Raw genomic sequence first — 26,739 nt, 5'->3', positions numbered from 1 at the left:
CTCTACCCGAGCGCAGCATGGGCTAACTGATCGGAGATCCGTGGTGTTGTTTTCTTTAATCGTCTTCAATGATGGATGAGCCGAATATCCTGAGACGTCGTGGTCTACAGGTAGGCTAAATGGAGTGGCATGCCATGTCAGGAGCCTATGGCCGTGTATGATGGTGGTGATGATGATGATGATGATGAGCCATTGGCGACGATGTGGGAGATTCCTCCAAGAATTGCTTTGGGTGTCGCGGTTGATTCTCCATTTAAATCAGTGACATTTATTCTTTGTTCTTCCCACTTGGGAATGTTTATCATACTGATCATTCCCCTTCTCGTGTCTCGTGTCCAATATTTACATATAAACAGTGGCCCCATCATAAATCGTGGCACATACTCGGTGCACATAATGCAATTAGTTAATGTGAGTTTGATGTGTTTATGTTGGAGCTGCCCATTGGTTCCTCCATGAAGCTGGTTGCCTTGGTGATAGCTTAAAACCCAGCCTGTATGGTTGGCTAAAAATATACAATATGTTTATTAATTAGCTCCAGAATGGTAATAATTACATATATTTTTTCTCCTGCTAGGTAATTCATGTGTATATTTGTTTTGTTATGAAAGTAATGAAAGCTGTATTGTTTCTCAGCTATTATTATTATTATTATTATTGTTATTATGGAGATGCAGGGTTTGTGGGTGTTTCCATTGAGTTGTAATTAGTTTCTTTTCCTCCATAATTCATGTGCAATTAAAATGTAAGTTCAGCCCAGTCATTACACTAACAATGATAATGATGGTTACAGCTCAATGATTTTCCTTTAAATCCAGTCCGTTGACACATCACAGTGTTCATGTTCATTGAGCTTTATGTTCTGAGTAGTGCTGAAACTTATACACTAATTAAAACCCCTTTTCTCTGTCTTGGTTTATATATGTTTTCTCCCACTTTGAATGTGTCAGTGACATTAATCAGGAGTCTCTCACAGAGTCTCACAGAGAGGCACGCTTCCGGAAATTTTCTAATCCTTATTGGCAAAGGTAGTTTTGCAGTTGGCTGAGCGCAAGTGCAATAGCCATGGGTTAGAAAGGATTTGTATCCTTGCCATCAAGTGACTTGAAGGCTCTAGTCATGCAATAAACTAGGCCAAACGGCATCTAATGAGATTCACACGGCATTAAAAAGAAGATTTAGGGAAATGTATCCGAATAACTGCTGCCTTATTTACAAAATACATGCAATTAATGTAAAATGCAGTTTTGATGCAGCTAAACATCTTCACATTCCTGCTTTTTTATTCTGAGCGGTGTGTTTTTGTAACAGCTGACACATACACACATATTCAAAATTAAAACTGTACCCTGATAAGAGAGTAATATTGATTTGCGAAGAAGTCTTTTAGCCAAACAATGTGCTCGAGCAGCAATATAGCAGCTTATCTCTGCGTTTTAAAGCATTGTTAACACAAGAAGAAGGAAAAGATATTCGCATTTAAATATTTTCTATCTTTTCTTTTCTAGAAAGAACTGAGTCTACCTCGCAGGGGAAATGTGTAAGTATTATTTCATATTATATCTCCCTTTCTCCTCCTCAAATCTGCAGACTAGCCAGGTGCCTGTAGCTTATCGGCTTTATTGTGCAGGCACGCCACATGTCACACATTGTATACATTTACCTGCACGTTCCTGAGAGGCAGGAACTTCTGCATTGTCCATGAGGATTATTGAGAAGCCGGAGCCGTCGCACCGCTCAGACAGGTTCCCCATTAACCGAGAGAGAGAGAGAGAGAGAGAGAGAGAGAGAGAGAGAGAGAGAGAGAGAGAGAGAGAGAGAGAGAGAGAGCGAGAGAGAGAGAGAGAGAGAGAGAGAGAGAGAGAGAGAGAGAGATAAGCTGCACACAATTCTCTGATGTAATAGTGGAAGAGTTGTATGCATGAATGTTACAGCTAAAAAAAAAGAAGAATTGTGCTTATTGTGAAATGAATATACATTAAATATTTGAAATAGTCACAGCAGAGTTATTAATGGTGATCCTGAATTTCCCTTAGTGGATCAATAAAGTATCTATCTATCTATCTATCTATCTATCTATCTATCTATCTATCTATCTATCTATCTATCTATCTATCTATCTATCTATCTATCTATCTATCTATCTATTTATCTATCTGAGCAGACAAGCTGAGACAACTCTTAACTGCTCAGTGGTTTGTTTGTTTCGTTGTGTTAAAAAAAAAATCCTGTTTGGAATTCAGAAGAAATAGTTTGATGATTAATGGGACTTTTACAAAGAGTGACAGGTCACCTGTAAACAGAGGAGTGACACACATGGACCGCACGAAGGAGTTTGCTCGTTAGTTTCCTCCTCGAATGGCTTTCCGTTTCAAAGATTCATCTCTTCATTGTCTTAACCGGTTCAGGGACGTCCCTGCGTCTTTTGATAACAGACTACAAAATTCTACTATAGTTTCCTGATCTGTGAGCCAGATCACAGGTTATGGATTTAAAAGAAGGAAATATGGTAAATATGTTTATGCCGCTCACAAACTGCTTTTCCTCTGCCAGTCAAAGTAATGGTCACTTTAGTTTTATCAAGGGCAGCATTGCTGTGCTGCACCCAATAAGTCTGAGTGATCACAAATCAAATAGATTTTAAATAGCTTACTGAATGTAGTACTAATATGAAATTAATAAAGGTGAACTGTTTCTCGAAAGAACGATTCACTCGAATAGTTCTAAAGGGACTTGTAGTGTGTCTGCGGAAAAGTCGAGTGATCTAAGGGATTAGGATGGTGTATTAAACTGCTATATATTGTGGTTATAATAGCCATAAGGACTGCATTACCTCAGTAAGGGGCTAAATGAGTGGTGGGCCCACTGTTGGTATTCATTTAATTTTTAAAAAGGAATATGCATCGTATAGATTTTGACTCAAGCACACAAACAAATGTACAAGTAATACAATTACCCCTGCTTGTGAAACTGTCAATTTAAATGTCTTCCTATGCTTGGGTGCTGGAAAGAAGACTTTGAGGGATTATCGAACCTCAGATCGAAGAGGAGCGATGCAAATTCTGTCCTGGTCATGAAAAAGTGGTCAAGCTCTTTACCCGTGAAGGTTATTGGAGGGGGTCATGGCAGTTTGCTCATCAAGTCTACATATATGTTGTAGTTTGGAGAAGGCTTACAACCGTGTTCCCCAAGGGATTCCTGCAGGGCCGAGGTATGCAAGTATGGGGTACCGAAGCCGTCACAATGAGCCGTTTGTTCTTGTACAACCGAAGGAAGAGTTGTGTCTGTATTCTCAGCAGGAAGTAAAAAAAGAAGGTCTCTGGTTTTGGGCCTCAGAATGGCACCTCTTCAATTTGTAGATGATGTGGTTCTGTTGGCATAACCCTGAGAGGAGCCATGGTCCCCTCACATCAAAAGCAGCTAGTGATTTGAGCATCTGATAAGAATGCCAACTGGATGCATGTCTTTGGAGGGTTTTCCCAGGCCAGTCCAACTGGTAGGAGAACCAGAACAACCTGGAGAGATTGCATATCTTATCTGATTTGGGAACACCCCTTAGCCCCCAGGAGGAGGTGCAAAACGTTGCTGCAGAGAGAATGACGTCTGGATTACCTTAACAGTGTCTGCGTTTTAAAATGCAATAATCTCATAAGGATCTCAATATTACCTGATTACAAAGGTGCATCCTTCATACTGCTTTAAATTGTATCCTTACTGCAGCTAGCTATACACATTTTACATTCATAGCTTTTAAATATATTAAGCTGCATGCCTGTTATCGAGGTTTGAATGCAAATATCGCTGGACATACACAATTCCTCCGTCTTTTTTTCTCCGGGTCCTAGTTTGTGTTCTAGTTGTTAACTCTTATATTTCCGATAGTGCTTGAAGGCATCACTAGTCCCGCCTCCCTTGGGCGCGTGCTGACGCGCCTGCGCGGTACAGCGTTGCTGGTGCGACTGGAAAGTTTGTATCACTCTCTATTTTGGCGAAGATATCGCTCGATAATGTCATATCCCGCGGTAGACGAGCTGTTTCGGAAATTTAGCTGGTAACGGAGAGGAAGGGGCAGGGCGGACATGGGCAACGCAGCCGCTCACCATCACCGAGCTGCCGAGCCGCGGGTCTGGGGTCAGTTTGTACCGAAGCTAGATGGGGTTTCCGCCGTTGGACACTGCGTACTGGCCTAACCACCGCCAATGATAACAACTCCCCAAAGAGAAAGACAATTTAACATGATGCTCCCTCTCTAACAAGAGGACCATTCTCATATCTGGATTTATTTTATCGCTCAACCACCATCAACATGTCGGACCAGAACTACTATTGGACCGTGTTGCCGAGCTACAAAACTAGTTTCGTGACCGGGGCCATGATGAAAAGGTCGAAAAGGTAAATAAATCATTACAGCCGCTCTGGATCGATGTGTGTCTGTGTGAAACAGCGACACAGTCTCGTCTGCCGCAAAGCTAAAACGTCTGCTGTCTGCCTGTAATTAACGTGAGTTGACATCAGCTCCCCGCTGAGCTGAGCCGTTCCCTGTCTGACAAAAAAAAAACAAAAAAAACAGCAATTTGTTGAACGTGTACGTTGAGCTATTTGCTTCAAACCGTGTCCCCGGTAACGGTACCGGCGCACAGACCGACCGTGCCATTGTGGTGTCTGTGATACTGTACGTGTCGGCTGCTACATCCGCCCTAGTTTTTGTTTCCGACAGAGAAACGTGGCCATTGTAGAGTGTTGTGTATGGGGGCCAGACTGCATTGTCTGCTACCAGCTGTCGCATAAAGCCACGCAAAGTGCCAGTGCGGATCGATACACTGATGTGGTCATTGGGATTGTGGCGTTTGTAGATGCGCTTTTATATCTGCGAGATAAATGCAATCAGCCCTCTCAAAGTCCAGCTGTAAGATTCGCCTTTTCATGCCCTGTAGGGACTTAGTGTGTATTTGACAATCAATACGTCCATAGTGACCTAATGGGGGGATTTATGGATTTTAAATGGCATTTTGTCATCATCTCACATTTCTACTGCATATGTCGTTTTGTTGTGATTCTAGTACACTGTGCATCTGTTGTAGCTGCTGTCAATGGCATGCACTGCAACACCAGTGGTTAAATTGTAAGAAAAGCTCTCTCTTTTTTTTTTTTTTAAATTAATGCAATATATGTGTACTAACCATTAACAAACAGCCTGCTAACGTCATTCTGTGCAGTATCAAAATATCCACTTTCTCCATGTAGCTTTGTTTCAGTGATGTAACTCGGTCAACACAGCATGACTTTGAATGGAGCTCAGTGAATAAATGCAGTCCTTCACCATCCGCAGCCATGTGAAGCATGCCGGCCTGCATCTCAGTGGCCTACATTCATCATGCCATGGCTGCCTGCACGGTCCATACAAACTGCTATTGTTGGTTCCAAATACAAGTGGCTTTATTACTGCCAAGTGTTAATCGTGGTCACGGTGTAATAATGAATTGATGCTTAAGTTTGCATGCCATTTTTTTTACCCAGGCTCTGTTGTTTAAAAGGGGTGTCTGTTTATATGTTTTCCGATAAGAAGAAGATGGTTCACATGCACAGCATCTTTCTGTGGTTGGTCTGTCGTTGCAGCCAGAGTCGAGCATTTATTGGCTCTCCCTTCTCTCTGTTGCTGTGCCCTCGCTGCCACTTTGAGTCTTTTTGGGTTGGGGGCCATATACTGTTTTGAATCTGCCTCGGCGTCGACCCAGAAACGTCAGGCTTTGTTGTTCTCTCAGATCCGCGATTATTTTTACGTCATTGCCAGAGAGTGAGACGGCATCAAAATCATCTGGATGAAACGAAGAGCATGAGCAGATTATATCCGGCTTAGTGGGGAATGTAAAAGTAAATGAAAAACAGAGCCCAATTTTTATTCCGTATGTAGACTTTGGCACATATTGAGTGAGCGCCTGGCATACAGAGGCATCCAGGCACCATATATGCACACACATGCACAGGAAATGGACAAAGTATCATTTGAAAATAAAAGTAAGAGCATCCTAATTACACCTGGCATCTGTGTGGGTGACTCATGCTCAGAGAAATGCCACCTAGTAGTTTCTGCCAGCTTTTAAACAGGTCTGCTAGTCATCACTTGAATCGAGGAAATTTTTTTTGAAGAAAAAGGTTTCCTTACAGGAGCTCCAAAGAGTGATTTGCTGATTTTTTTGCATCCATTAAAACAGCTGAGCAGTAGCAATGTAATTAATTCTGACAAAATATACAACATTTCAACAAAACTGGTCCAACAAAGTGTTTGCACTGGTTGCAGAAGGAATCAAAAAGTTTGCATCCAAAGGTTCATCACCTGCTGAACTAAAAATAATCTGGTCATTGATTTTCCCGCCTAATGATCAGCTTGTGTTGTCTACATGTGGATGCAGATTGTGTTCATCTGTGGCAATAGATCTCTAATGGAGCGGACAGTGTATTATGTCATTGGAGTCATTGGGTCCACATATTTCTTTGCATTTCATTGTGTAACAACCAGCCAAGGCTGTTTTATAGCATCAGCTGCTCCCACTGGTACAATCACAACTCTTTCCAGATGTTTCCCATATTCTCACATGAAAATACTTCCAGACACCCGAGACATCCTCTGATCACCAGTGACACTTGAATGTAATAGCTTCCAACATAGTCCATACAACTCATTATTACCAGGATGTTGATTTATGTTGGAACATCATCATTATTTTTGGTAACTCCTGTAGTCCGAAATGTTTTTATTCTCTTATAAATATAAAAATCTTTCATAAATAACATCAAAATGTCACCTGTTTAATTAGATTTAGAATAAGAATCAGAATCAACTTTAATGGTCATACATGCTTGTAGCATTGTGTGTATTTATATGTTTTAACACCACTATTAGTATCATTACAGTTGTCAGTGTTTTCCTTATCACGATCAAAATCTCAGGTTCATAGGTGGACTGTTTTATTTTACCTGACTTTTTACTGCACTGAGCAACAGTCTTTTATGACTGTTGCTCAGTGATTGTGTTTAAAATCGCGAGCATACGCAAATGCTTTCTCTCTGCTGTTTGTTTTGCTCCTCACAGTTCCCGTAACAACAAACGAAGGAGTTTGGCGGTCGGGACCCCTTCGCCCACGCTCTCACGGCCTCTTTCACCTCTCCCACTCGCCACAGGTACTTGTGTGTTGTTTATGGTTGAGCGTCTACTCGGCTCAGTGTGTGGTAGTGTTTGGCATTTAAACTAGAGGCTCATACTCATGCTTTACATAGACATGATCACGTAGAAAACAGACAAGCTGATGCAGGCCACCACATTAGCTTTTTTTGTTTGGTACGTGTGCCTTCAGCCTAATTTTAGTCACACAACTTGCACTGGTTTCCCTCTCGTGTGCACACCAAGTTTCCATTGCTGTTGGTGATAATGTGCACGAGATACAATAGTTTTCCTCATGATGATATCTTCCAATCAGCTTTCTCAATGCTACTAAGTGGAATGACTAAACACACACATAGGATACACATAGTTGTTGCTCATTGTCGAGGTTTATTACTGTTTTGTTTCCGCAGCCGGCAGCAGCCCTTCAGAAAGCCCCAGAAATGTCTCTGCCAGCACCTCTGGTAACTTCCAGTTCGCCCGTAGGTAAGAATGAATTTAAATGCTTTTTAGCACAAAGTTGTTCTAAGGCAGTCGAGCTTAGCCACATTACTGCTGGACTATTTTGCCTAGTACAACAACTGGAAAAGTGGTAAGGCTCGCTAGCTTGTCAATAAAAAAGCGTTGGCTGGGTTCCTGTGTTGGGAGGATTTTTCAAATCTATCTTATTCTTGCTTGTTCTCAAGATTACCAACCCGAGCTTTAACATTAGAGCAGGTTCATTTGTAAAGATGACACAAAAATCTGCTAAAGTTCAAAACACATGGAATAAGGGCCGATATTTCCGAGCAAGATCAATGCCTTACTTCTCCAAAAACTAAAAATGAAAGCATAATGGTTTTTCGATTATTTGAAGCTATCGAATAAAACATATGCGAAGAAAAAGCAAAGGAGGAAACTGAGTTGCATGAGTAATGACTATGCCCTGGCTGGTTTCTTTTGCCCCTGTAGTTGAATTAAGGCAATGGAGAAACAAGTCCACCCATCAAAAAAGGCCCCAGGGCCATTTGCTGGACATGGACCTCGGCATTTGTTAAGCCAATTAAGGCGGCAAGTCGATGCACACACTCATTACTCGGGGCGTCTGTGATTATGGGGAAAAATTGCAACGCTTGCCCTCTCATCAAGCTTCTTCAAACTGTGTACAGACTCACTGGGATTTAGAGGAAAAGTAGCTGTAACTAGTACCCTCGTCCAGTCGCAGGAAATACCGTGCTGCTTCTCTCTCACTGAATGTACTTTAAATACAGAGGCTGCTTATCTGACGTATCATGTGTTACGACTTATCAGTTAATGCAGCAGTGCAGTATGGCATATTGCACTGAAGCTGGAAGATGGGAGAGGGGAGATCTCCTGATAGAATTGCCACGCACAAGCCTGCATGACTCATCTATATTTATTGAGACTTTTTAAGCCGCCAGTGTGGAGACCGATGCTGTGGCTGCACTTTTGAGAGCGCCACTGCGTTTATTTGTTATTCTCACGAGCTGTATAGCCCTGCTGTTTGAGCAATTATTTTGTCATATAAACACGGCAGAGTCAGACATGCAGAAGTTGGCACATGCGTAAAGATGAAATAAGTATTCTTTAATGCAAATGAAGGGATAAGAATGAACCAATTTAAAAGTTGAGCTGCAGCTCCCTGTTCAACATTAAAGATGCTCTTTCTTAACCTGGAGGTTTTTCGATTCCAAACCATGTTTTTTAACTTTTAGTTTCTTTCCTCTTCAGACTTGCAGGACCTCAATAAAACAGGCTAGCATCAATAGTAAGGCGTTAAATAACATATAGCAGATGACATGCATATCGGCTCTGAACCAGATGAGGAAACGCAGACGTCTTATTCACCCGACTGATCCTTCAGATGTCAGTCACACTCGGACCAGAACCATCCAATTTTATCGTGTCACCCCAGATTTTGCTGCATGTCCCCAAGAGCAGGTTCGTGAGAGAAAACATTTGACCATCCTTGAATCAGCGAGGGACTCTAGGCCCCGTCCTCCATGTGCTATATTAAGTGGAAGGGCAGTGGATATAGAGGTGGTGCACATCTATTGCATCTGGCCATCCAGGGATGAAAGTTTCTTCCCTTTTTTCCCTCTAAAAGGGTTTTTACGATCTTCATATGGGGAGTTTTTCCTGGACATGGATGTCATTGTGTACAGATTGTAAAGCCCTCCGAGGGAAATCTTGTATTTGTGATTTTGAGCTATACAAAATAAACTGAATTGAGTTATCTAAATTTCACACCAAAAGTTTACCTTTTCTGTAGACATAATTCTCTCATTTGAGAGTTTCATGATATATGCACTCGGTACTGTTTGTGTGTGTATTTTAGTTGGTTTATGCGTGTGCATAATGAGTCACGAGGCAACTCCCAGTGGGTCTCAGTGCTGCAGTTTGAGGGCAGCTTGGCAGGTGTTCAGCAACAGACTACCGGCTGCGAGCTGTGACAGACAAACAGTGCTATGACTGACAGCCAGACTTACTCTGTCACTATCATTAAACAGTGTTTATATTCTCTCTCTCTTTGTGTCTCCGCCCGCCTCTCGTCCTCTCGTCCTCCCTCTTCATTTGTGCCATCCTCATTACTGCATCCGTGTAGCCAGCTGGCACGCACCGAAAGGTAAGAAAACGACAATCTTCTGTTTCTTCTTTTCATTGACACAGATTAAAGCGTCAGACGTTATCGAGTTAAACTTTGCTTGTAGATTTGCATGAAATGACATTTTCAGGTTTAAAAAAAAAAGAAAAAAGAAAGAGCTTTGAAGATTGGAGCGAGTCAACCGGACCTGTCGGTTTCATATGTGCCGGAAAGCTATCACTGAGCCGTCTGTTTTTTTCTTCTGCAGAGCGGATGGGCGAAGGTGGTCTGTGGCATCGGTTCCCTCGTCTGGATACTGCACCAACGCACCCAGTACATCAGTCTCAGTAGGTTGAGTCTCTTCCTGTTCTCTCGATGTCTGTCTTCACTTCCCTGCAACCGTCAGCGGTGGCAGTGAGGTCCGTCTCTTACCCCTCATCAGATATTCGACCCCTTTCCAAATCACTGTCGTGGGACCGTTTAGCTTCCCGTGTTACTTACACTGTATCAATCAGTTTACAAGACCAGGGTGTCTTGTGAGCTTAAGGTGTTGACTGACTGAAGTGCAAATCCCATCAGATCGCACACTGTGAAGGAAATAAGTCCACCGATAAATGCTTGTTGATTTACAGTAAACCCCAGTTTACAGGGTGAGTTATATATTATCAAAGGGACCTAAACCATACTGTAGATGAGCTGTGAAAGTGGTGTTTTATACCTTGAGACAAAACACAGCGAAAGGCTGCATGCATATTTATTGTCTTGAGTAAAGTGATGCAGAAACAATCTACAGACTTTTTAAATCCAGTATATCCAGTATCATCACTCAAGGCAGGTGGAAAACCTCCCGTCATCACAACACTGTTTCTTGACAGTCTGCTTGACCACCCTCTTGATTGACAAAAAACAGCTGAATGGAAATGTGTGCTATACTTTAATGACTCAGTCATAACAGGATATGTTTAACGATGATGCATTGCTCTATCATCAGCCTTTTATTGCACTTTCCACTACAGACAGGAAGAAGAAATGAGGTTTTTCTGCAATGATTTATATTATAGATGGACAGTTTTATACATGCGTGACAATTAAAACACCCAGAATTTTACTCCATGAGGCTTGCTTTTTTGCCTGAAGTAATTTTTATTGGAAACAAAGAGGGATTAAGTTCATATTTTAGCATGTGACCATGCTTATAAAATACACGACTCCATACAAAAGAATGTGAGCTGCCCCTTTTTGACGGAGGGAAAGTACAGCAATTATGAGTCTTATCACAAAAATAACACGGACCTTGTTGAAATGCAAAGTTTCTTTTCCCTGGGTAACTACACACAGGAGTAGGGACTGTACCGCGCTTCATATTGCCTCACTCGGCTTATCCGTTTGGGAATAAGTCCAAACGCAGAGTGCAGTGTTCAGTGTGCTGCCCGGCTACACCCATCAGCTGTTTGTTGACGGTTTCTGTGCCGATTTACCTCGAGGTGTTGTCTCAAAAGTCACCGCTGAAACTGCAGTTGGCTGTAAAAACAATCTCCGTTCTCCAATAACCACGGCTGTAATTTTGTACGGCCGACCACATGGCTTGGAGACGGTGAGGTCAGCGCTCCACACACAATGTCCCATTCAGGCCTCGCTGTCAGTGAGGTCTTTATGCTGCTCTCGCTCGCTTCTGAACCGTCTCTGGTTTCCTCCTCAGAGTATCTTTCTCCGCCTCCCCCTCCTATGTTCTCTGTGTGCTTTTCTCTCTGTTTTCCTTTTCCTTTTTCCCCCTCTCTCTCTCGCTCTCTCTCTCTCTCTCTCTCTCTCTCTCTGTGTTCGGCTCGTCTCTTTCCTACAAAGTCAGATGAGCCACTCTTCTCTTTGCTCTTCCTCCAGTGAAACACAAGGCCCCAGCCAAGATGGGAGTTCTCATAAATTCCAGGCTGCGTGTCACACATTTTGTCTCGGAAAGAGAAAAAACTAACGCATGCATGGCCAACACGACAGCCGTTTCTGTGGGCCGCAGGGCATGCTGCAGCAGGGGAAAGAAATCCTGCTTCAGGGGAGCAGAACACTAAAGCTCACAGAGTCATTTTCTTTTAAACTAAAGGGATTCATTATCTTTTACTTTACTGCGGCCTTGTAACAGCATGTCCTTGTTTTGATCTGTGGAGGAGCAGGAAAGCCTTTAGACTCTGAGCATTAACAGAACGAGTAAATCTGAGCGAGCAGTGGAGAGACACAGGATGTGATGTCATCAAAGCAGCACAAGCGCAACCTGATATGGATACAAATGTTCAAATGAAAAAATGATTTAGTATAAATTCCAGTGTGCACATTTCTCCCCAACTTTTTTTTTTTTCTCTTCCTCATTTCTCCCCCCCGCCCCCTCCCTCCTCCAGTCTTCTTCTTCCCAGGAGTTATTGCACCAGTTGCCACATCAGCCGACGCAAGATGATCTCCACTTCCTGTTCAAACATTTCCGGAGCACAGAGAGCGTGGCGGACGAAGAGGGAGCGCACGCCTCCCCTCCGGCCAGGCTGCGCTCTCGCAGTCTCAGGTTAGCTTCTTGATTTGAACTGAACCAGAACAATAGTTCAAACAAAAGATGGAAAAACAAAAGTCAAGACATTGCCATTTGTATTCTTCATTATTGACCCAAAGTTTCTCGTCTGCCGTCATCATTTTCCTGTTTTTTTGGCCCGAGACACGAGACTCGTCTAACCACAGCTGCAATGTGATTCTGCTTTTGCTCCACTGTGCTTGGAAACTTCTGCTTTACTAATTGAGGATGCTCGCTGTGGAAACACATATACAGACTTCCACCTCCCAGATTCTTCAGGAATATAATGAGCAGTAGAGACAGACCTCTGTACATTTCATCATTATTACACGGCGCGTACCCAATGTAAATAATTGTATGACTGTTAAACGGTACCTGTGAGCGTAAGTGTGGTCCTTTTGTAGCAGAACTGTAAACAAGAAAGCTACTCAGCCTCAAACTAACTAAAGCCTAATTCTCTGTGAAGTCTGATTTAGATATAATGAAATACGAGCTGGAAGGATTTGAATGTTATAATTATTTTATGTGGTTCTGAAAAAAAAAGCCTCTGTGATGGTTAACCTGGATAAGCATATCTTGCGGATCATGTTGCCTCACGGTTTAACATGGCTGCTCTCATTAAACACTTACACAAGCCCTCTAAGTAGCTGTTGTGGTGACAAGTGCTAGATAAGGATGTGAGGGTGTGTTTATATACTTTTAAATTTCTAGTTTAAACGTTTATAACCAGAAAATGTACTTGTACATCCAGCAAAGCAGCATTTTCTGTTAATTTGACCCCTAATCAGCAGATTCCACAAACTCCAGCAGGCTTTTGACTTTTGTAATCCTATCAAAAGAAAAACCATATAAGTTACTGCACATAGTGACTGTGCCAAAGGAGTATTGACGAGGGTCTATGTTGCTCTAAAATATCTCCAGAGGGTGTGCGAGGCGTTTCTTATTGCCCTCAAATAGTTCCCAAGGGGTTAACGGTTGCTATTGCCCTCAAATAAAATGACTGCTGAGCAACTGCAACTGTTGTGTCGCCCAGAAATAGCAAAGAGCATGTCACAAGTTAATATTGTTATTTGTAGTATGCCATGTATAGAGGCTATTTTCAACATTTGTGATGACAGTCCATTGATTTGTAATGTCTACGAACAGTTTTAAAGCTGCCCTCTCGTAACTGAAGCTCTGTGCACACAACAGATGTGGTCATGGATACTGCAGATGAGAACCTGATCTGAATCGAATCATATTCAAACATATGGTGTTTATGACCTGGGATGGCAGTAAAGGCTTTCAGTCAAACATTTGCAATTTACCCGCAAGACATTTGTAGATTTGATTTAGTTTGAACAAGACAGTTGTTAAGCTTGACATTTTTTTTTCTAGTAACTTTCAACGTACTTCTGTCACGTAAGCCTCTCTTCTCCATCCCCGAATCTGTTTGCAAATATTTTGTTTTGTTTGATTTAAATTTAGCATCCATAAATGAACAATATCTTTTGCAAAAATATGATCTTTAATGTTATTTTTTTTTCTTCTTTTACCTGATTGCCATCCAGCCCTGGACGGACCTGTGGAACATTTGACAATGAAATTGTCATGATGAATCATGTCTACAAAGAACGCTTTCCGAAGGTATAGTTAGTGCTTTTCCCCCCACTTTTTTTTTCATGTCATCATTCTCTCATTGCCTTGTATCGTACTTCTATGTTCAGCTTGCAAAAACAGCTCCATGTTACAAGATTATCCGCTAGTGTTCACATGAGCTGTTTTACTCATACACACCAAGACAGGAGATTTTAATCTTGACTCACTCACCTGTGGGGACCAGGTTAAACGGGATTGTTCACATAACACTACTGTCACTGCTTTGAAATGAAGTCTTCCGTCTTGCCAGGCGACGGCTCAGATGGAGGGTCGGCTGCTCGACATCATTGCAGAGTGTTCCTCGGGCACGGTCCTGCCCCTGGCTGATGGCGTTCTCGGATTCATCCAGCACCAGCTGGTGGAGCTCGCCAGAGACTGTCTGGACAAGTCCCAGAAAGGCCTGGTCACCTCCAGGTACTTTGTGGAGCTGCAGGAGAAACTGGAGAAGCTGCTGCACGAGGTGAGTGTTCCTTATCTCTAAAAAGATGGGTTTCCATCTGATTCCTGTACATCCTCCTACATACCTCTCCAGTACCAATTACACTGCAGCACATGCTGCCTTCTGCAAAACAGATGACAGTGTCTGTTGCACATTTACAGTTGCTATAGTCAAAGCAGTGCTTTATTGTGTTCACCCAGTCTCTTAGCTTAGTTTATCCTACAGTACAACAGGGAAAGACATTATTTTGTCTAAACTTTCCACTCGGGCCACGATTCCGTAATTATTCCTCCATCTTGCCCATTAAAGTGGTTTTCTAGCTTTGAGAGGGAGTTTATTTTTAAGCGACTGGTCCTTGTTGCCACATGTTAAAATGTCAGATTTTGTCCCCGTGCCCGCTAGTTCGTCTCTGGAATTGTAATTGCAGTTTCGTAATAATGTTTTTCTTGGCATTTTTTGAAAGGTTTTGCCATCTAGAAACGCATCGTGCCCCAGATCTTACAGACTAAAACACAGAGCCTGTTTTTAAAAGGGTCAGTTGTCTGACCTGCTCTCTGACTGGAATCGCTCTTACACCACCTCTAACTGTTTGTGCAAGGCAAGGCAATGTTAGACTAAGATATGGAGACAATGAGCGTTAGTAAAAGTGTTTTCTAATATTTATAAATCTGACAAGGCAGCAAATAGATGCTGATGTGAGACGTTAAAAGACCAGCCCCTGATCTATTGAATTGCCAGCAGATAATGTAAAAAGATTAAATGGACGCGAAAGATATCTGAGCCAAAGTGCAGGAACACAGCCTCTGTGGATTGGATGTGCTGCCTCATGACTCTTGCCAATTGGATTTAGTCAAAAAAATAATAATCCATCATCCTTTATCCTTCAGGCGTATGAGCGGTCAGAGAGCGAGGAAGTAGCCATCATCACCAAATTGGTCAAGAAGATTCTCATCGTCATCTCTCGGCCCGCCCGGCTCCTGGAGTGTCTGGTAAGACTCACTGGCAGACACAGCTGGGATCACGGGGACGGCAGTGACACAACGTGTCTCTCATCTGTGACTCCAATACACGGAGGAGATGGTGAAGTAATGATAGTTTTAGCAGGTTTATCTTGTCAGACAGGATGATGTCGGGAGTTTTTGTCCTTTTTTTTAAAAGCAATATCAATATTTGATTATTCAAATTCACAAGTTCTGAAGAGAAACACACTGGATTCCCTTTTCAGCTTTCTTTCTTACCAATTCTCTCATCACATCGAAATTGTGTTTCCTGTGTTTTCATAGTGTCTAGTTTGCAGCTTTTTTTTCTCGAACTATGTGTATTTATTTTTGGAGAGCTATTGTAGAATTTTTGTGGCATGTACTTTTTTTGTTGCTGCACAAAAGCAAAGGACAACTAAATGATATTTTAAAAAAACGATAAAATCACAACACAGGAGTTTGATCCAGAGGAGTTTTACCAACGTTTGGAGGTAGCAGAGGGTCAAGCCAAGGTGGGCCCCGGCATCAAGACGGATATTCCCCGATACATCATCAGCCAGCTCGGCCTCACAAGGGATCCCTTGGAAGGTACAGCGTTTATTCTTGTATTTTACATACTAAACTGTCTATTTAGACATTTTAGTATACTTTGTTTTGGATGAATTGTACTGCTTTCTTATTTTACCAAAATAACATCCTGATTTTCTTTGTTCAACAAATACATTTCACCAGGAAACAGTGACGCTAGTGTTCCTCCTGCCATTTTTTATTGTTGCAGTAATTATTCTTAATTTTATGTAGAATTGAGTGCATGATAAGATTTTATTGTTTTAAATAAACATGAAGCACATTCTGAAATGTTTGATGGAGGCACTTTATGATTTTATTGCATCTGTTCTCATCGTGCACTTTGTATGATATGAAGTCGAGTAGAGCATAATTCAGCTGAATTGGAAACGTTAAATAAATGAAGAGAACGGAAACATTATACACTAACGATGTAACAAATATATAATATAAAAAAAAACATGCTTTGAGTGCAGTGAAAGTTGTAATTTAGTTTTGCATCCTTAGACAGTTTGTTATCATTTGAAAACAGTTTAATAAGCACTTACTATCCTCACTGATGTCTATTTACACTTGGTGTGTCTGCTGCTGTTTCAGACATGGTTCACCTGGAGCAGACGAGTCCGATTCACAGAGCGGCCAGCAGAGAGTCTGACGACACGGGAGATGGAACATCTGGCCAGGTACAAGCTTATATGAAACAGTGGTGGGGGATGTAATGTCAACGACAATGGCAGTTGCACTGAGGAAGTATAAAGCATGGCTAGAGGGTTGCATGGATAGATACAAGTTAAGTAGGGAATAGAGCATTTGTTAATGCTGGCACATTATCACAATAACACCATAAAGTGCAGGAATTCAGGCTTTTCAGAAGTGATACAGCAACTAAGTTCCTGTTTTTCTTGCATGTGTGTGTCATTCAGAGCCGAGCAGCCTGCACCCCTCCTCGTAGGAAACCACTGGAGAGCGACTTTGAGACCATCAAGCTCATTAGCAATGGCGCCTATGGGTGAGTAAAACTGACTTCTTTGTTTGCGTCTGACTCAGTCTCGTTGTGGGCACCACAGAGAGACCAATAAAACCAGAAAAGAAACTAAAATGAGGATGTGTCGTTGTAGTATTTTGTATGTTTACACTTAGAATTTGTCTGGGCAATTTCATTTCAAGTCTGAACTGATGTTCCCGAGTAAGTGATTTGTATGTTTCCTCATCTTTTTTTCCCCGCCTTACTTTCCCTGTTCATCCGCTCAATGTATCCATCTCCTGTCCGCATTCCCGTATAAACTCCTATCCCTGCTTGTCCTGTAATGTTCCTTCTTTCTCCTCCTTTTGTCCATCTCCCTCCTTTTTTTCCTGCCACGCAGGACTGTGTTTCTGGTGCGCCACAAGGAAACCCGTCAACGCTTTGCCATGAAGAAGATCAATCGGCAGAACCTGATGCTCAGAAACCAAATCCAGCAGGTGTTTGTGGAGCGAGACATCCTCACCTTTGCCGAAAACCCATTTGTGGTTTCCATGTTCTGCTCTTTTGAGACACGGAGGCACCTCTGCATGGTCATGGAGTATGTAGAAGGTGAGGTTTAAATTGTCCATATGTATATATTTCCATTTATTTGCCAGGAATATGTCACAAAAAACTAATATATATTAGAATATGTAAATATTTGTCCCACTGTACATGCTAAAAAAAAGTCACACACATTCAGAGAGCCTAAACACAAATCTTTTGACTGTCTTTGCCCTTCAAGGTGGGGATTGTGCCAACCTATTGAAGAACATTGGTCCTCTGCCTGTGGACATGGCTCGGATGTATTTCGCTGAGACCGTCTTGGCTTTGGAGTATCTTCACAACTACGGCATCGTACACAGAGACCTGAAACCTGACAAGTGAGTCCTCATTTCGCATATTTAATTGTTCCTTTCTCTGCTTTGCATCGGCACCAAAGTGCTTTCAAGCTTTAGTCATTTTCAAACATTTTGAAATTGCTGCAAAATATTCCAAATCAAACATTTTGTTATTTTTCACCAAGTCTGAAATCTATGTTTTGAAGTTGGCATTTGCTCTCCTATGAAACGTTTCTGTTTCCATCTTTTGTAGTTTGTTAATCACCTCCATGGGACACATTAAACTGACGGACTTTGGGCTGTCGAAGATTGGTCTCATGAACATGACCACCAACTTGTATGAAGGGCATATAGAAAAGGATACCAGAGAGTTCATCGATAAACAGGTTTGTCTCTTCTCATCTTTTCATCTTCTCTTTTATCTTACCTTAACCGACATCAATCTTTACTTTTTTTTTGTCCGTTTTTTTCCTTCAACAGGTGTGTGGCACTCCAGAGTACATTGCTCCAGAGGTGATCCTGAGGCAGGGCTATGGGAAGCCAGTAGACTGGTGGGCTATGGGCATCATCCTCTATGAGTTCTTAGTGGGCTGTGTGCCTTTCTTTGGAGACACACCAGAACAGCTCTTCGGTCAGGTGGTCAACGGTAAGTGCGTCGCGACACATCTTTCCACACACAAATCTCGCATAAAGTTTAATTATGTGTAGTTTATTTTAGTCTTGGGTTATTAGCCATCACCCCAGGTTTCTGCAATGTTTCTGTGTAGTTAAATCCCTTCACTGCATCACTTGTATGGACTGCTTTGTCCAGATGACATCATCTGGCCTGAGGGGGAAGACGCTCTGCCAGCTGATACCCAGGACCTGATCACCAGACTGCTGAGACAAAGCCCCCTGGAGCGCCTGGGAACAGGTTGGTAGCAGAGTGACCTTTGGCGAATATGTGGATGAGGCCCTATAGAGTACAGCCTGCTGTGTCCGTGATGCACGGCACGGGTTACCTTCTGCTGGCAGGATTTATTGTCACCATGGCAAGCATGCAATTGGGGGATTCACTGGAGAGGGATAGTCGGCGCAAGTCGTATGTGGAGAAATGTCAAGTGTTGTAAGTTGCCCTTTCGCCTTTAAAGATAGAAATATAATTCACCTTTTCATGCTTCCGTCAAAGCTGTGCTAATGAGAGTTGATATCTGGAGTAAGGCAGAGCTGTGATGACGGGGTTAAAGCTCCAGAAACTATTAACTTGAATACTTCAGAAGAAGGGCGACGAGCTCATATCGGCGGTCTGATCCCCGGCTCCTCTAGTCCATGTCGATGTGTCCTTGGGTGAGACACTTAATCCCAAAAATTGCTCCCATAGCTGTGCGTACGGTGTATAACCTGATGGACAGGTGACACTTTAGCCCCTGTCATCAGGGGGTTGATTGATGACAAGCAGTGTTAAAGTGCTTTGCGTGGTTGGGAGACTAGAAAAGCGTGGTACAAGTACATGTACTAGGGAGATACATGCAGAAATTAGCTGAGGAGTGGGTGTACACCAGGCCCAAGGTGGGCAGATATGAAAGCCAAACCTATTTGTTTGATTTATTTATTGTTTTTGTTTTTTCCAGGTGGGACCACTGAGGTGAAGATGCACATGTTCTTCTTGGGTTTGGATTGGAACGGCCTCCTGAGACAGAAAGCTGAATTCATACCTCAACTGGAGACTGAGGAGGACACCAGCTACTTCGACAGTAAGATTTATGGACAAGTGCACACCTTTCACGATATACTTTGGGCTCCTCTAACGACAATACAAATGTGAGTCTCTGTCTGCATGTACACAGACAAACCTAGTTGCACATTTGTTCGAAAAAATACAGAAGGACACAGGACTAAGAGAGGGCTGCAGAGACTTCATTGTACACTAATGTCATCAGTTTTCCATTATTTAATGCACTATCATTGTGTTTCTTACAGCACGATCAGAGCGGTACTGTCACCTGGACTCAGATGACGACGACGAAACCAACGATGATGAATCGTCTCTGGAGCTTCGACAGTTCTCGTCTGTGGCCCACCGCTTCAGCAAGGTACTTATTCGTCTTCACGTGTAGAATATTTTAGGCATTATATTTAGATATATTGTTAGAATACTGAGAAGACAGCGCTCTAATTTCTTGATTAAACATCTACATTTGCTTCATAACTTCTAGGTGTACAGCAGCACGGAGCACCTGTCCACCTCCACGCCGTCCAACCAGAGCCTGTCGTCGTCGGAGCGAAGTCACAGTGAGGAGAAGGAGGAGCGATGGGAGGCAAGGGGAGTCCTCTCCCCCGGCGATGGACACAAACACTTGGCCGGCGGAGACAGGAGGGCGGATGGACACAGAGGGAGGTGGGAGCATGAAACGTGAGAGAGTGATATCTTTATTATGAGAAGAAAATAATTACTGCCAGCTCTCATTCTCGCCTCAGTTTCTGAAGTATGTGAGATTGAAGTGTCAAATCCTAGTTTGTAAAATATGAAGCACTTTATATTCAGAATGAGCATTTTCCTTTTTTTAGAATAACACTATACTGTATATAATTATTCATGGTGAACACTGTAATCCTTTCTATATGGAGTTACATTGTGTGTTGATCTGGTTTTTCCTCTATAAACTCTGAATTATTCCGCCTGACATGCTATCCATTCACTCTGGGAAGGTCGCCCTATGACGCTAAATAGTAGGAATTTCACATCTAATAGTTTTTAATGTCTAAATAGACTGTTAGACATAAAAGACTGACATAACACCTACTGAGAAAATTGTGATGTTGTAGGTTTGGTGACTACTAGTTAATGCTTTTTCCTCAATGTATGTAATCAAATGACTTCTTGTTGAGAAAAATACCATTCACCTGCTGTTCAGGTAATACAATACAGACTAAAACACGTTGTTTATTCCATAGATGTTCATTAGATTTTTTACAGGGAAAACACGGTTATATAAATATGTATATTGACAGAAATCCTGCATGTTTACTGTGTGTTTTCCTGGCAGTCTGCGTCCTCGTGCTTCGTCCAGCTCCTCCCAGTCCGAGCGCAGTGCCAGCCCCCTAGTGATGAACAGCACTCAGAGCCTCGACATCATGCCTCGCTTCGCCATCTCTGCCGAGGAGGAAGGTAAGACCGACACACACACACACACACACACACACACACACACACACACACACAGCTCTCTCTGTACATTATCTTCCATTATGAAACACACACCGGTGCTCACGCTCTGTACCTCCTGATTCTAGACGGGATGGTTTCCAACTTGCGGCGCATTCGGCTCCGGAGCAACAGCACCGGCACCAGGCCGTCCTTCCGAAGAGGGGCGTCCCGGCGCATCGCCCACCAGCTGGAGACGCCGGAGAAACCTCGGCCCTCGGCTGGAAAGGTCCCCAAGTCGGCCTCTGTCTCTGGCCTGTCCCTCATCATCACCCCAGGTACACGGACTGATAATGACGATGTGTTTACAGTGCCCTCTACAGCGTGATGCTGGTTAACTTACCCACTAAACATACAAACCATAGACACTAAATACTGTGGCTAAAATAAAATAATGTCGCTTGATGATGTTATCCCATTTCAATGGTATTTCTAAGGATGACACATAGAATGACCATAATTCTTTTGTATTAGTATCATGATAGTTTGGTGGAAAAATACGATACATAGAAAATATCAGACATACAATCCATAACCTTTCATCCGTTGACCTTTTTTATAATAATCCTCTCCTAATCCAGATGACTCAGCAGGTCCTCCTACAAGCCCCAAATCGTCCTTGTCCCTGTCGTCCAATCCCTCGTCCAGAGATTCGTCCCCCAGCAGGGACCTCTCCGTCAGCGTCAGCTGCCTCAGGCCTCCTGTGGTCATCCACAGCTCTGGGAAGAGGTTTGGCTTTGCGTTACGAGCGATCAGAGTCTACATGGGAGATACTGACGTCTACACGGTTCACCACATGGTCTGGGTACGTGTCCTCATCTCTGGTGGAGCTGGTTGGGGTTCACAAATGTCGTGTAATTAATGAAATTAGAGTGTAATTATGAAACATTTAGTTCTAAAAATAACACATTAAAACAACTTTTATGGTGTTCAGATTTTCTTGTAAAATGGCCTTAAAAGACAAGACTATAAAGACTCAGTAATTGTGCCAAAGCCACTCTGTACTTTATAGTTTTATGTTTTTAATTTGATAAATGTGTTGGTTGTAATAATTGCATGGGTCAGTATGGTAACAGCCAGTTGCTTGGCCAATCATTTTAATCCAACGTTTTTTTTGTGTGTGTGTGTGTCTGCGTTTGTGTACACAGTGTGTTGAAGAAGGCAGTCCAGCACACGAGGCAGGATTAAGGGCTGGGGACCTCATCACTCACGTCAACGGGGAGTCGGTCCAGGGACTCGTCCACACCGAGGTGGTGGAGCTCCTGCTCAAGGTACAACAACATCTTGACGATTTTTAATGATGTGTTTTCAGGGGTCAAAGTTGAATTGTAATTCTGCGTCTTTCTCACATATACTTATGTGTAAGAGACTACACATCATTTTGTGGCTCTACTCTTTAGAGATGATGCCTAACGGGTAGGTGTTTATGTTAACGTGTGTGTTTCCAACAGAGTGGAAACAGGGTGACCCTGCAGACAACTGCTCTGGAGAACACCTCCATCAAGGTGGGCCCTGCCAGAAAAGGGAGCTACAAGGCCAAGATGGCCCGACGCAGCAAGAAGAGCAAAAGGAAGGACGGACAGGACAGGTACATGAGGGGAGAATGAGTATAGGCATTAGGAACACCTGTCGAAAGTTCAGTATTCATTTCAGACGTCAATCACCAACGACTGCAGTTAAAGCCAGTCTCTTACATATTGGACTGTAAGAGACTGCAGCGGATTAACCTTTTGTCGCTTGACTTCAAATGATTCTGCAGCCCAGGTTCATGGCCTGCCTCATCTGTTCCCCCCTCTCTCTACCCCTTCCTATGTCTATCCTTAAAAATAAAGCCCCCCCTCCCCCCACCCAAAAAAACCTGGATGATTTAAAAAGAGCAATTCACTGATGAAGCCTTGATAATTCCTTTAATATGAAGTACAGTTCAATTGTGTCTTTTCCTTTGGGCTGTTGTTTTTCCTCATTAAAAGAAACTCTTTGTACTCAAGCAAGCTTACAAAGAACACTATTATACACAAAACACACACCTGACCCCTCTTTCCTCTTGCGCAGCCGACGTCGTAGCATCTTAAAGAAGCTGTCCAAGCACACGCCTCCTCCGCCCATGCAGAGTAGCCGTAGCTTCTCTTCGGGTTTCCACCAGTCGTCGAGCGACAGCCTCTCCGGCTCCCCAACGCAGTCTCTCTCTCCCGGGCCTTCTACGCCGTGTCGCTCTCCAGCTCCTGATTACTCTGGAGGTGAGTTGGATCCCAAAAAAGGGAGCTGTCAATCTCTTTTGGGTCTTGTGAAAAATATCTACTAATGCTAAACTGTTTTTTCCTCTTTTTGTTGTTGTCAGATTCAAGTTCCTCTCCTTGCTCCAGCTCCCCTAACTCGCCGGTCCCACAGGCCCGTCCCAGTTCCCTCCATGTCCTGGGTCGCTACACCAAAGCCGGCCGCTGCAAGTCCACCAGCAGCATCCCTCCTTCGCCGCTGGCCTGCATCCCCCCTCCTCAGCCCCTCTCTCCCCAGTGCTCTCCATCCTGCCTCCCCAGTCACCCAAAGTCTCTGCAGGGTTTCCATGGCAAGACATTGTCCCCTCCCACCATCACCCGCCACTCGGTGCGTCCCCGCAGTGCAGAACCGCCGCGGTCGCCGCTCCTCAAGAGGGTCCAGTCGGCGGAGAAGCTGACGGGAGACAAGATGACGGGGGGATACCACGGAGACAGGAAGGCCTACAGCACCCGCCGCCACACCATGGAGGTGCCTCTGTCCGAAGGGGAGGGGCTGGAGGACATGGAGGGCGACGCCTCCACCGGGTTCGTCTGCGTCGGTGAGCACGGCCGTCAAGGTCTGTACAGAGGCGGGCAGAGAGGCCACCAGGACACAGCCGGTGGCGAGCATTACCGCGCCACCGCCTCGCCGCAACACCGCGGCGGCAACCACCACGGCAAAGAGGTGGTGGTGATGAGGAAGCTGGCGCTGTCGGAGCGAAGGGACTCCTTCAAGAAACAGGAGGCCGTTCAGGAGGTGAGTTTCGACGATTTGGAGGAGAGGGACGCGACGCCGAGCCCGACGCTTCCCGTCACGCAGCAGAAAGCGTTCAAAGCGTCCTGGTTAAACTCGGCCCAGTCGGAATCCGCTGTGAAGCCGGAAGGAAGTGGATCACAGGGTACAAAAACACCTCAGAAAGCCAAGTCAAAAGACAAAGAAGGGTTTTAGTTTCGTCATTTTGCCAGGGGAGCGTCACTGCGGAGGAGACTGAAAAGTGAAGATAAGTCTTTGACCTGCTACTGTACTTACATTTGAAGGCCTTGCATGTGTGTCCAGAAAACTGTGACCAAGTCCCAAATCATCACAAGCAACTGCTTGAAGACAGAAGAACAAAATTAACATCGATGTATCTCAGTAATATATGCATCCTGCAACACTGTTAACAGAATAATGACTGCCAAACTTTGTTTACTTCCTCGTTGCTTGTTTTCTCTCTTGGTTCTCAAATCACTGTGGCACCTGTAACTGATGTATTTTGTAAATATTTTTGTTTTAAATGAAGAAAAAAAATTATTTATGACTTTTTACGTTCATCTTGTTTTTTTCGGTTGCTGAAAACGCCTTGGATGCTTCAGCTGCTCTTTGTTCAGGAAATGCACAAAAGAAAAGCCACGCAAAAACCTCCGGTGTGGCTTTACAGCAGGTGCAGAAAAGGGCAGGTAACATCAGTCAATATCGCACCATACGTTGTTTTTTTTATACCTCAATGCCTGCCTATAACTGGGTGTTGTTCATGTTCAGATTGGGTCTTTGAAGCAAACTTGTCCTGCAACATGTAATGTATATTATAGCATTTCAGACGATACTCTGTGTGCTGCCTTTCTATCACACAGATTGTGGAGGCAACCATTTGAACTAATCCATCCACATTTTTGAAAGACAAAAATATCAACGCTCTTCACACTCGGAAGTCTATCTGTGGTGCCAAAGCATGGTTTCGCCCTAGAAGCCATTTGAAAAAAAAGGTACTGTAGTTGTATATAAGAAGCTACATGCATGCATGTGCTCTACTTTCACTTCCTGTCCGTCCTGTAAAACGGTGTCACTCCTCGAGCAGCGGTTTAAAATCATAACCTGATCAACATGCAGGTCTGTAGATAAAAGCTTGAAACATGAAACCAGGCTGCTGTCGCGGTCCTCCAACTGGTTGAATCGAGCCTCCGTCCAGCTCTCTAAACTAGTTTAGCTAAAGTGTTTGCACAAGTTAAAGTAGCCGTGTAACAGTTAGAGCACACTCATATTTCCGAATGACTTCCTTCTGGGTAGGAATCAAAAAATTGTACAGTGGATGCAACAAACTTGTTCCCTTGGCAGTTTTCTTTTGATGCGTGATTTTGAATGAATGTTTACATTTTAGTGCAAATCTGTGCGTGGACTTGTCATTGTTTTTGTTAAATTATTATCAAAAAAATGAATGAAATTCAACCTGAGGCCCTGAGTGGATGAAGGAATGAGAAGAGGTGATCTCCTTTTGTATATTTTGATATGGAAACAGTCGTGTTGCAGTACTAATAACCTATGCTGTTGATGTATGTTGTATAAACAATGGTGGACCTTATAACAGCTGTTGGTGTTGTTTGAAAGTGACCTTGTGAGGGTAGATGGACTCAGATACAATGTGTGTTGTGACAGGGTCTTAATCTCATGTCGCGATCAGCCTCAAAGGATTGTGCATGCTTCACATCCCAGTATAATATTCCCATAATTTTATAACACATTTCCCAAAAATAGGTAATGCTCTTGGAAGTTATGAATCCAAACAGCCTAGAATTCTTAAATGTGATGCTTAGTAACTGATTTGAGTGTTAAAATTAGAGTTTTGTTAATACATGTGGACATATTGGATTTATTTTTCAGCTATATTTTCTTTGTTTTATAATTTTGTGGCCATTTTGAATCTATTTCTTATTGTTTTCATTTGGGAACTGTTTGCATCAGGATCCAAAAATGCTTCCAGTCTCATTTTAGATTCTGTTTTTTTTTTTTTTTTACAAAGAATATACTTTTATCTTATGTGCTTAAATTTTCTGATTGCACACATTTGTATTCTTCCTATTTGAGGAAACTTTTAACGTGGGAATTCATAATTGGATGTTTAGCACATACTAAGCCTTGAAAGGTGGTTCTAGATTATTGGGGTTCAAGTTAGGAGTTTAAAGTTTGTTCGTCTGCTTCGGGGAAACAAAACGGTGTCTGTGTAGGATTTATCCCTAAATTTCTGATGCAATATACATCTTGATATGTTCTTGTGATTTTATTTTATATCGTACCCCAACCAAACAGTCATAGTATCTCTTGACCTTAAGTTGTATCATCAGTTCATACTTTTTTAAGTTAAGACTTCCATACCAGTGGTCAGATCGACTCTCCTCATCTCTATTTTTGCCAGCACGTGTGTGTGTGTGTGTGTGTGTGTGTGAGATAAACTCCAAGTCTTCATAACTGTCATTCTCAATCGTGTTCGTCATGTCTTTCACACTTGTTTTAGTGTATTAAAAGTTGTTCCTCTCCATTCGAACCCCTCGTCCACAAATGTCAAACTGGCCTTTACGAAATGTCGACCATATGGGTATCTGATGCAGACTGGTGTGACATTGTTTTTTGTATTGTCTTAACAGTGCTTGAAATAAATGCATCACAAAGGGACTACGAAGTCCAGGACCACAACGTGTCGTGTCATTTGTCCCTCATTCAACAGTAAATGCATTCAAGTGTGTGGCAATATACTCAATAATACTTTCTTTGGTGTCGTGGTGATCAAATAT

General features: G+C 42.9%; 1 protein-coding gene across 3 annotated transcripts; it reads left to right on the top strand.

The window, feature by feature from the left end:
• Positions 1-26,641, top strand: mast3a (microtubule associated serine/threonine kinase 3a). 3 transcript variants are annotated; one of them, XM_068566604.1, is made up of 28 exons: positions 1-110; positions 1,509-1,540; positions 7,091-7,179; positions 7,573-7,645; positions 9,765-9,785; positions 10,012-10,090; positions 12,128-12,285; positions 13,839-13,914; positions 14,177-14,386; positions 15,253-15,354; positions 15,801-15,933; positions 16,510-16,595; positions 16,836-16,921; positions 17,277-17,485; positions 17,661-17,799; positions 18,011-18,143; positions 18,238-18,403; positions 18,569-18,670; positions 19,368-19,490; positions 19,717-19,829; positions 19,953-20,149; positions 20,784-20,905; positions 21,031-21,219; positions 21,523-21,746; positions 22,090-22,212; positions 22,393-22,529; positions 22,994-23,178; positions 23,280-26,641. In XM_068566604.1, exons 1-28 carry the CDS (start codon positions 69-71, stop codon positions 24,140-24,142), a joined length of 4,212 nt encoding a protein of 1,403 aa, XP_068422705.1. In that variant the 5' UTR covers positions 1-68; the 3' UTR covers positions 24,143-26,641. The 3 variants fall into 3 exon arrangements, with proteins under 3 accessions (XP_068422705.1, XP_068422697.1, XP_068422713.1); XM_068566596.1 differs by lacking the exons at positions 1-110; positions 1,509-1,540 and adding an exon at positions 3,918-4,392; XM_068566612.1 differs by lacking the exons at positions 1-110; positions 1,509-1,540 and adding an exon at positions 3,919-4,392 and having other exon boundaries at positions 19,953-20,134.
• The last annotated feature ends 98 nt before the right edge of the window (positions 26,642-26,739 follow it).

This window comes from Clinocottus analis, unplaced genomic scaffold, assembly GCF_023055335.1.
Source record: "Clinocottus analis isolate CAN_PGR_092001 unplaced genomic scaffold, fCliAna1.0.p SCAF_11, whole genome shotgun sequence".
In the NCBI taxonomy this organism is placed as follows: Eukaryota; Metazoa; Chordata; class Actinopteri; order Perciformes; family Cottidae; genus Clinocottus; species Clinocottus analis.
The sequence above is the reverse complement of the archived record's forward strand: the minus strand, read 5'-3'. Positions and strand labels throughout refer to the sequence as shown.

Coding starts and splice junctions, on each gene's coding strand:
- mast3a (XM_068566596.1), top strand. CDS start 4,307: ATGTCGGACCAGAACTACTATTGGACCGTGTTGCCGAGCTACAAAACT. Junction 15,934..16,509: donor CACAAGGGATCCCTTGGAAG/GTACAGCGTTTA, acceptor CTGCTGTTTCAG/ACATGGTTCACCTGGAGCAG. Junction 16,922..17,276: donor ATTAGCAATGGCGCCTATGG/GTGAGTAAAACT, acceptor CCTGCCACGCAG/GACTGTGTTTCTGGTGCGCC.